At 43.9% G+C, this 11,499-nt stretch overlaps 1 protein-coding gene across 2 annotated transcripts in view; it reads left to right on the top strand.

The window, feature by feature from the left end:
- Positions 1-665: 665 nt before the first annotated feature.
- Positions 666-11,499, top strand: part of LCTL (lactase like) — a 28,075-nt gene continuing 17,241 nt past the window's right edge. For both annotated transcript variants that reach the window (XM_075858327.1, XM_075858325.1), the window contains exons 1-6: positions 666-851; positions 927-1,087; positions 1,936-2,023; positions 3,163-3,272; positions 4,434-4,562; positions 4,755-4,850. In XM_075858327.1, coding sequence (XP_075714442.1) covers positions 728-851; positions 927-1,087; positions 1,936-2,023; positions 3,163-3,272; positions 4,434-4,562; positions 4,755-4,850 — 708 coding nt within the window. In that variant the 5' untranslated portion in view covers positions 666-727. The remainder of the gene's footprint in view (positions 852-926; positions 1,088-1,935; positions 2,024-3,162; positions 3,273-4,433; positions 4,563-4,754; positions 4,851-11,499) is intronic.

Genomic DNA, 11,499 nt, shown 5'->3' with positions numbered 1-11,499 from the left:
GCTAGTGCCGGGATAAACGAGGGGATTGAACGGTCTAACCTCCTACACTGTGTGTCGCCATTTTTTGAGCTAACACACAGTGTAGTAGGTTTACATACAATAGTAAACACAGTAAAACACGAACATACATAGAAATCTCTTACCTGCTCCTGCCGCCGCGGCTCCCTCCGGCCCGTCCGCTCCGTCTGCTGCCGCTGGTCCAAGTGCACAAGTCCGGAAGCCGCGACCGGAAGTAGTAATCTTACTGTCCGGCCGCGACTTCCGGTCCACAGGAAAATGGCGCCGGACGGCGCGCATTTCAAATTGGACTGTGTGGGAGCGGCGCATGCGCCGTTCCCACACAGACGGCGTACACAGAAGTGGATGGGACGGGACCCGTTCGCAGTCCCTATGGGACTGGAGCTGCCGTATTCCATGTCTGTATGTGTCGTTAATCGACACACAGAAATGGAAAAAAAATGGTAGCCCCCATAGGGAAGAAAAAGTGTAAAAATAAGAAAAAGTAACACATAAACACACAAATAAATATAAACGTTTTTAATAAAGCACTAACATCTTTAACATATTAAAAAAAAAATTGTGATGACACTGTTCCTTTAAGTAAAATAAAGAATAAAACTGAAGATTATTTGTTTTACTTAAGCTGTCTTCAATGTCACAGAAATGGAATAACTCAAACATCTGCTGTTAAGAGATACTGTGAGCTGACCATCACTTCTGCCATAGAATGATTGTTCCACTCATCTGTGTGACCCAGCTACTCCTCCTGGCACTATGTAGCTGGGGCGAGGAGGAATTTGAGTGGACACAGACTGAACGAGGATCCTTTTATTATGGCACTTTCCCACCCAGTAAGTTTTTAGTCAATCATCTTCTGTGGAAAGCATATTACTTGTACTATGTGACAGTCTATCTCTTCCTTACAGATTTCACATGGGGAGTGGGTAGCTCTGCATACCAGACTGAAGGTGCCTGGGACAAGGATGGAAAAGGGCAGAGTATTTGGGATGTGTTCACACATAAGAAGGGAAAAACATTCATGAACCAGACTGCAGATTCCACATGTGACGGGTATTACAAAGTCAAGGTGAGAGCAGCTTATCTCCATACTGCTGCTTTTAGCTCCTTCGCTGTTCTCATTCAAGAGTTCAGTGGAGAGTTGATAGATACCAAGGAAGGGAATTAATGCGCCTTGATATTCTATGAGCCATCAATGATCGTGGACAGGAAACAACCATAGACATCAAGAAATTACTATTATTGGTCATTGCCGTTATCCCTACATTACCCAGCAGAAAATTAACCTTTTATGGAACAATTTGGATAATACTTTTACATGTATGTAGTTCACAAAGAAATGTTCTAATATTAGTCCATCCGTTTGTCTGATTAAGGCCAAATGTTCTTTTCTATGGCCACATCCATAAAGTATGTTTTGGTTCTGCTTGAACCTGCTTTACTATACGTCTTGTAGCAGTGTTTGTCCACCATCTTTTTGTGGAAACAATAAGGGTATGTGCACACACACTAATTACGTCCGTAATTGACGGACGTATTTCAGGCCGCAAGTCCCGGACCGAACACAGTGCAGGGAGCCGGGCTCCTAGCATCATACTTATGTACGATGCTAGGAGTCCCTGCAAGACAACTGTCTCGTACTGAAAACATGATTACAGTACGGGACAGTTGTCCTGCAGCGAGGCAGGGACTCCTAGCATCGTACATAAGTATGATGCTAGGAGCCCGGCTCCCTGCACTGTGTTCGGTCCGGGACTTGCGGCCGAAATACGTCCGTCAATTACGGACGTAATTAGTGTGTGTGCACATACCCTAAGGGACATGAACAAAGTGCAGAGCTTGAGTTGAATTCTTCGCTTCATGATTGCGGTCTTCCACCTCTGATATGGGTTTACATTGATTTATTATGTATCGCAGGAAGACGTGGAATTGCTGAAGGAACTGAAAGTTTCGCATTATCGTCTTTCTATCTCTTGGCCTCGTTTAATCCCAACAGGCATCAAAGGTGAGTTTACTTAGTCCATTAATGAGTAACTGTAAAGGCTTTGCTATACTTGCCGGGTACTGATTTAGCACTTCATGATGTTTCGCCTATATTCACATCTATAGTGAATAGGGTTGTTTTGTCCACTTATTCCCTGTACAGGACCCCCACTATGAGCCAGAGCCGTTAAATAAGAGCAGCACTGGTGTAACATGACTGGCCCCTCATTTAAGCAGATGACATATAATACTGCATTTCCCCTGCAGTGGGCGCTACAGAGGAAATGTATGGCTATACAAATATTGCCCCAGCTATAACAGTGTATCGCTAGGGGTTCCGGGAACCAGACCAGCGACTATCAGCTGGTTGTCAGGACATCTGTTATTATAGAAAGTGTTGTCGTATTGCTGCCTTCAAGTCTACAGTAAGAAGTGCATTGTGGGAGCTTAGCTATTTACACACATTTAAAATCATGAATGGAACACATGGAATATCTGAAAATTGGTACAAACAGTAAAGTATTTGTAAATTTAGTCAACTTCTATGTAGATTTATGTTCTAAAGAGTCTTCGAAAGTGGAGTTGTGCTTTAACATGACTGAAACCCTATGCAATCGACACGGAATATTGTCTTCCGGCCTCCTGGTAAGCACGAGTAACTCACAACAAACTGCTGAACAATTTCTCATCGATAATCCTGATCTGACTTACATGAATGTAGTATTACAATAAGAATCTATATGACAAAAAAAAAGATCTCCCACAAAACCCCAAACAGTAAAAATTCCCCATTTGTAAACATACAATAAATGCATATTCATCAATTACTGTAGACCTAAGTAAGCAATGGATGAGCAGAGGATGTTAACCCCTTAGTATAAGAGGTGCTTCCACTCAAGATGGCCTATTAAATACCTAATTTTTCTGCCACAGCATATAAACCACCCTAACATGTTCTGGTACTCCCCAAAATAAAACATTTTAGTAAGTGGGTAAAACATGATGTACAAAATCTACTTAGCTCGGGCAGTGAGAGGAGCATGAAGTCCATTATATATGGACAACTAGTTTTCAGTTATAAATCGTACCAGAGATAACACACTGAGTTTAATGGTAATTGCGCATATATGTGTTATAATTTCCCCACATTTGTTTCCACAGCTGAAAGTGTTAATGAGAAGGGAATAAAATACTACAGTGATTTAATCAATGTTCTGCTTGAAAATAAGATTACCCCAGTGGTCACCTTATATCACTGGGACTTGCCACAGGTATGTCGTGCTTAGTGTTACTATATACCACATACACTAATACACCAGTTTATTTTGCAATATCTACGAATACACTACCAGATATTATTTTACCACACCCTAGGCTAGTGTTCCCTAACCAGTGACTCTAGACCACGTGTCTCTGGGGACCCCTGCCTACTCAGCCATCGGGAAGGGGGAATAAACTGCTGCAAACACCTCTGACTGCTGCCTATCCCCCGGGGGAACAAAGTTTCGGATATGTTGTAAAGCAACATGCCAATTTATTCTTTCCCCAGACAGTAAACATAGGGGAACTGTCAAACAAGTTTTTTTTTATTTTTATTTTTTGCAAGGGTATCTAAAAATTCCATCCTAAACCCCCTGCTAGCAATTGAACAAATCAATGGATCAACATTCTACAATGTTAATACCAGTAATTATGTGTATTGTCTTGAAGAAAAATATGAACCTTCATTAAAATTTATTAGTAATTTTCATGACTACCAATTCCTGTGAACATAATAATATAAAAAAGTTTATCTCAACCATCTTCTCCAACTAATTCATTGCTCCAGTGCACGGACCACAAGGCTGGAGCCTTGAATTTTGATATTAATTTTTCCGGCACACGGCATAAAATCCTTCTAACTTTATTTATCAAAGCCACATAGTAATAAAGTTAAAAACAATGTTTCCGCTTACGTGTTTTGCGCTGTAAGCAGAGATGATTAAGTGCTACTTACACCTCAAAGTGCGTAAGCGGAAACATTGTTTATAACTTTATTACTATGGTTCTTTGACAACTAAAGTTTAAAGAATTTTATGCCATTCACTGGAAAAATTCATGTGATAATTCCTATGAACAGTAAGACCATTGAGGAGAGTTTTGACAACTTCCCAATGGAGTTAGCCTTCAGATGAAAATAGAGCAACTGGATCATTGCTGGACTCGGTAGATTGTCCTTAGCCAAATGACATTAAATATTGTTGTTGGAGTAACTTATATGTTCTATATCGAAATCATCCGCATAAATTATGAACATAAAACAATTCTCTGTGTGCAACCTCCATATCTAGATCAGGAAAAGATATTTGGATTCAAGTCCATTTACATCTATAAAAAGCCATTCTTACCAGATTATGATATCCGAGTTTAATATTTTGGTTGTGATCTTTCAGACCCTGCAGGAGAAGTTCGGTGGTTGGCAGAACATCACAATGGTCACTTACTTTAATGATTACGCCAACTTGTGCTTTGAGAAATTTGGTGATCGAGTAAAATCCTGGATCACATTCAGCAATCCCTGGGTGAGTATTATCTCTTAGTTTGATGGCATATATACAATGGTTTATTTCAAAGTCCCCATGAGGGGCTACATTCATGGTTTTCCTAGTTTCTACCAATGGTAGAAGAACCACATGATCGTTCAGATCATGCAGTATTATTCTTCTTACTAGGTAAAGATACTGTTTTAAAGAAAGTGTTGCTTTATCTTTTAGTCAGTCGCTGTTGAAGGTTATGAGACCGGAGAACATGCACCAGGCCTGAAGCTAAGAGGGACTGGAGTATATAAGGCAGCTCACCACCTCATTAAGGCGAGTGACTGACCATATGTATTACTGCATTACCAAGAAAAAAAAAATGCATTACTTCCTCAATAGGGAAAAAAATTGAAATATATACATACATACAGACATATACAGTATACATGGGGTCATTGCGAATCACTTGATCTGTCATGTTGTAGTTTACTGATATATAGACACAATCTATGGATATTGTGACAACTTGGGGTAAGTTTGCTCACAGGATCGCCATCTCCATTGTAATATGGCTGGCACACTAAAGAATTTTCACTCCAACACAGTTGAATTGGTTTGAAACTGGCCACAACCAGCTTTATTGTCTTCATACATGAAAAGCGGTTTTACAAAACAGTTAAATAAAAACCCTAGGCCTTTCCAACATCTAACTAAACATACAGCTTCCCTAGCTATCAGGGTGAAAGGCCTTCTGCCTAGCACATCACTGCAAACGTGTTCTTACCAGAACTTCTGCCTCCCACAGGCTGGCAATGCCCAGCTTCTCCAGACAGGGAACCTTGTGTGAATAGATCACACCTTCTGTCACCACATTATAAGTGCCCTATCTCCTACATAAGGAGATCAGCGCTATAATGTAGATGACAGCAGTGCTTTTTATTTAGAAAAACGATCTATTTTCACCACGTTATTAGCGATTTTAGCTTTATGCTAATTAGTTTCTTAATGCCCAACTGGGCGTGTTTTTACTATTGACCAAGTGGGCGTTGTACAGAGGAGTGTATGACGCTGACCAACCAGCGTCATACACTTCTCTCTATTCATTTCCTCAGCGCATAGGGATCCTGCTAGATCAGTATGTGCTGTCTTATACTGACACATTAACATTACTGAAGTGTTTAGACAGTGAATAGACATTCCTTCCAGCCAGGACTAGATGTCTATTCACAATCCCGACATCCGTAACGTTTCTGTGATACTTACAGCAGAGCAAAGCGTAATCTCGCGAGATCACGCTGTAAATAACAGGTTACAGCGAGATTACGCTTGCTCTGCTGTAAATACCACAGAAACGTTAAGTGTCGGGATTGTGAATAGACAGCCCGTCCTAGCTGGAAGGAATGTCTATTCACTGTCAGGACACTTCAATAACGTTAATGTGTCAGTATAAGACAGCACATACTGATCTAGCAGGATCCCTATGCGCTGAGGAAATGAACGGAGAGAAGTGTATGACGCTGATTGGTCAGCGACATAGACTCCTCTGTACAACGCCAGATTTCGGCATTTAGGGATGGACAGGCGGCGGCGCTGGGCGGGGTTAAGATCCTGCATCATAGAGTAAACAGAAATTACCATAGAAGGCGCGAAAAGTTTAACCGGTTAAGGACTAGGCTGTTTTACAGCTAAATGACCAGAGCAAATGTCACAATTTTGCTATGCGCTTCTTTAGATGACTATAACTCTGCAGGTGAATAAAGTTTCTTCTTTAAAAAGAGTGTAAAATTCAAAGGACAGATAGGGCTTTGTTTTAGTGGCATTTGTCAGTATATATAAGAATTTAGCAATTGCGTCAGTTTAGACCAGCATTTTTCACACACGGTATAGACCACGGACAAAATTCATCTCCTTTCACATTCCGCCACTTCTCCCGTGCATGGGGATACCAAATATGTGTGCTTTATTCACTGTGCGGGCATGTGCCAGGGCTTGGCATAAAAGGAGGCTTTTTGGCCTTTTCGGTCCAGGAATTCTGCACTTGATTTTATAGCCGCATACTGTTTTCTGGGGGGCGTAATGCTGCTGAAACATTAGAAACACCCCATAAATGACTTCATTCACACAAGTAGACCCCACAAGGTTTCCTTCAAGGGGTTTATCATATTTTTAGAAAGTCCAGTTTTCTTCTGAAAGTTTCCTGAATAAGATGGAACAAAATAAAATGTGCATTTTTTTAGCAAATGCGTCAGTTCATGCTAGCATTTTTCACACACAGTATAGACCACGGACAAAATTAATCTCCTTTCACATTCTTCCACCTCTCCCGTGCATGGGGATACCAAATAGGTGTGCTTTATTCACGGGCATAAGAAGTACTATGCACACCAATATGGAGTTATTTATCCAAACAAATTATTTATTTGTAGCCAGTGACAGTGCGACGTTTCGGTCAACCCCTTGACCTTCCTCGACGGACGATAGAAGAAGCTTATTTCACAAATCGCCTTTTTTCAAAGCTGGTTTTACAAAACTCAGAGTTTCTATAACACTTCCAAAATATCTGCTCTTGAAGCAGAGATCCCAAAATATTTATCTAGGGGTAGAATGGGAATTTTTTGGGGGGGCTTTCTAAAATAAAAAATTGCAGGTTTATGCAAATGGAGCTCTCCAGCAGATGACATTTAGAAAATATGCAAACATGAAATCCACCCCCCACCCACCCATTCCCTCCCTCACCCTTGGAGTAAAATCGGGGGGAAAATAAAAATGTAATGTAGGGCAAATATATTTTCAATTAATTAACTAAAATCTAATAATGCAGAACAGTGTGGTATTTTTTAAAACATGGGTCAATGCACAGGCCTGGTTGCGAGGTACATGAGGGACAGAAATATCGGGAATCTTTGCAGTGCCCGTCTTTTCTGCAGACGCAGCACTTTTTCTGGGGGTTGCTTCTAGTTGGTGTTGGGGGAATCCGACTGATGAAGTGTCTTTCAGTCAGTCGCGTGACATCCTCAGACGGGGCATTCTCTGGTGTCCTGAACGTCAAATATGAGGCCTTCAATAATTTTCTCCTGGAAATCCAGGTATGTGTCTCTGCCTCTGTGGATTGCCACCTGTAACAAATAAATGGCCACTTTTTTGTACCAGGTTTTTGTTTTGCGTTTTAATAAATAGGGCTGTAAAACCTGGTCGCTTAAATCCACCCCCCCCCATGTACTTGTTATATTCGGACACGCTTACTGGTTTGTGCTTGTCCGATGTTGCCCCTCTTTCCCTCACTGCCACTGTTCCTGCGGTATGAATCCTGCTCAGTACATACACATATTTGCGATCCCTGTACTTGACCGCCAGCAATTCCTCAGATGCATAAGCACAGGAGTCCCCCTTTACCATGCGCTTCCCCACTAATTGCTGCGGAAAACCAATTCGGTTTTTGCGCATGGTACCACATGCCCCAGTCCTTGCAGCATGCAAATGCCTAAATGGGGGCACACTGGAATAAAAATTGTCGCAGTACAGGTGGTACCCCTTGTGAAGCAGAGGCTGCATTATCTCCCACATGATCTTACTGCTGGTGGAAAGATCAGGGGGGCATCCAGGAACATTTTTTGTGCGGTCTCGCCCTTCATAAATCCTGAAGGCGGTGGTATATCCTGACCCCCTTTCACACAATTTGTAAAGCTTAACGCCATATCTTGCCCTTTTGGAAGGTGGATATTGGCGAAAGCTAAGTCTTCCATGGAAGTTGAGGAGGAATTCGTCCACGCTTACATTCTGCTCAGGGGTGTAGAGTTGCAGGAATAAATTATTGAGGGAATTTATTATCGGTCTTATTTTGAACAACCGATCACGGTTTGCATCGGTACTTGGGGGGGGGGGCATGGGCATTGTCATTGAAGTGGAGGAACCTCATCATTGTCTCATAACGAGACCTGGGCATTACTGCAGAATACTGGGGTGGCTTTTTTTTTTTTTTTAATTCCTGCAAATTGGTGGGCGTCCAAGCTCTGGCATGAGTGGATGAAGGTTTCTGCCTTATATACTGAGCGGCATATAAATTTGTTTCGTGGACAATCACATTTAGGATGTCGTCAGTAATAAATAAATGGAAGTAATCCATTTGGATAAAATTTGTATTGTCCACAGTTATGCCAGGAGTGGCAGTAAATCCGTGGATTCTAGGCCCAAAAGATGGGGCAGGTGCCCATACAAGAGCCTGAACTGGAGGGACCAGGCTGTCCCGTGCTACAGCGTTACTAGGCCCTGCGCTTCCATGTTCTGCAGTTTCAACTGCGTCAGGGGCAACGTCCCCTGAAGATGAACCTGAAGTGACGCGATCATCATCACTACCTAAAACAGGTTCCAACTCTGATGCCATCTCTGATGCGGTCTCAGACTCAGACCACAGCATGGCGTGTGCCTCCTCCGCACTAAAAAACTTCCTCGCCATAACGTCACTAACACAACAAACTTTTTTTTTTTTTATAAACACAAACTAACTGGTATACATATACATATATATATATATATATCCAGGGCCGCCATCAGGGGGGTATTAGGGGTACTAGTGTAGGGGGCCCGGCCAAACTTAATTGAAAGGGGGGCCGCGACTTGCCTTTGGTAGAAAAAAACAGGCCCCTGCAACGGGGCCTGTTCTTGTCACCAAAACAATGTCGTGAGCTGCGGGCCCCCCTCATCACCGCCGCGAAATACCGCTTGCGCGCGCACACGACCGCTTGCGCGTACCCACGCACGACCGCCCACGCGCGAACGACCAGGCGCGCCACCGAGAGGGAGGCGGTGCGCCCGCAACACAAGTCCGATCTACGGGGAAGGACAGCAGCGGCGCACAGTTTACTTACCTGCTGGCCCACCTCAGACTCCGCCTCCTCGTCGTCCTCCTCCACGTCCGACTCCTCGTCCGACTCCTCGTCCGACTTCTCCAGAGCGTAGCTGCGTAAGGAGAGGGGGAGGAGTCCAGTTCTTCCGCGGCGGCAGGAGTTACACGATCCCCGCCATTTTCTGGAGCCTGGAGGTGAAGGACTGGACGTCTGGACCAAAGACATCGCCTGAAGAGGACTGGAGTGGGAGCAGCTCTTCAGAAACAGTGAGTAAAGTGTTGAAAGTGCTGTTTAAGTTATGGCCCTATTCACACAGAGTATTTTGCAGGCAGAAAAAAATCTGCCTCAAAATTCCTTACAGAATTTTGAGGCAGATTTTGACCTGCCCACACTATCTTGCCGCGTTTTTTGCTGCGTTTTTTTGCCCGCTGCGATTGAGGACAGCAGACAAAAAACGCAGCGAAAAATGCATTTTCTGCCTCCCATTGATTTGGATGGGAGGTCAGAGGCGGAACCGCGGCAAGAAAGGACGTGCTGTTTTTTATTTTTTCCGCGGCAAGAAAGGACGTGCTGCTTTTTATTTTTTCCGCGACTGGATCCCATTGATTTCAGATTAAATCAATGGGAGGCGGTTTTGGAAGTTGTTTGGTGCCGATTCTGACGCAGTGTCCGAGTCAATATCAAGGCCCAAAAACTCTGTGAACTGGGCCTTATTGTTAGGGCTTATTCAGACGAACGTGTAATACATCCGTGCAACGTGCGTGATTTTCACGCGCCTCGCACGGACCTATGTTACTCTCTGGGGCCGTGCGGACTGTCAGTGATTTTCATGCAGAGTGTGTCCGTGTGTCCGCTGCGTAAAACTCACGACATGACCGATATTTGTGCATTGTTCGCGCATCACGCACCCATTGAAGTCAATGGGTGCGTGAAAATCCCGCCCAGCACTTCCGCAGCAGTATAAACTATGAATGAAAACAGAAAAGCACCACGTGCTACAAACATACAAACAGTGTCGTAATGATGGCGGCTGCGCGAAAATCACGCAGCCGCGCATCGTACGCTGCTGACACACGGAGTGGTTATGGAAATTTTGCACGCGCAAAACGCCACGTTTTTGCGCACGCAAAAAGCACACGCTCGTGTAAATCCGGCCTTAGGGTAGGAACACACTAGGCATGAACACTGCGGATTTTATGCAACACATTTTATTGTGGAAAATCCGCAGCGTATCACAGTGGCAGCAGAGGGGATGAGATGTGAACAAATCTCATCCACACGCTGCAAAAACAATGGACCTGCCGTGTAACTTTTTAAGCCGCAACATGTCAATTTATTCAGTGGAATCGCCGCTCCTCTGGAAATGCTGCGGTTCTGCCGCAAAAATCACAAATGAGAAAAAAAAAGGTACTTTTTTTACATTTATAAAAAAGTTTAGACTTGCCCCAGCCGTAGTCCTGGTGACGCGATCCTCTATTCTTAGCGCAGCCCCGCCTCCTGTCATGACGTTTCATCCCATGTGACTGCTGCAGCGGTCACATGGTCTACAGCGTCATCCCAGGAGGCGGGGCTACGTTCAGAAGAGAGAGATGCGTCACCTAAACTACGGCCGGGGCAAGTCTAAACTTTTTTTTCCCTACAGGATTCCCGCAGCGGACATGCCTCACCAAACCTGCGCCACTATTTGGTGCGGTTTTGCTGGCAGAATTCCCTGCGGCTACCGGGGCGGATAAGCTGTGGAGTTTTACTCCGCATATCCGCCTAGTGTGTTCCTTATGATGTCGCTCCTGGAGCTGCTGCCGGTCTCTAAATAGGCAGTTGGTCCAGTAGAATTTGGAATAATTTTTTTTTGTGAACCAGCTTAAAAAAATACTAAACTTTTGTGTCAGGGCCTGTTCACATCACCGTTTGCTTCCGCTCCGGGGTTCCGTCTGAGGTTTCTGTCGGGTGAACCCCGCAACGGAAAGTGAAAGTGACAGCACAGCTTCCGTTTCAGTCACCATTGATCTCAATGGTGACGGAAACATCGCTAATGGTTTCCGTTAGTCACCGTTCCGGCAGGTTTTCGGACAGAATCAATAGCGTAGTCGACTGCGCTAATGCTGACGGAAACGGAAGCTGTGCTGTCACTTTCCGTT

This window comes from Rhinoderma darwinii, chromosome 3, assembly GCF_050947455.1.
Source record: "Rhinoderma darwinii isolate aRhiDar2 chromosome 3, aRhiDar2.hap1, whole genome shotgun sequence".
Classification (NCBI taxonomy): Eukaryota; Metazoa; Chordata; class Amphibia; order Anura; family Rhinodermatidae; genus Rhinoderma; species Rhinoderma darwinii.
The sequence above is the reverse complement of the archived record's forward strand: the minus strand, read 5'-3'. Positions and strand labels throughout refer to the sequence as shown.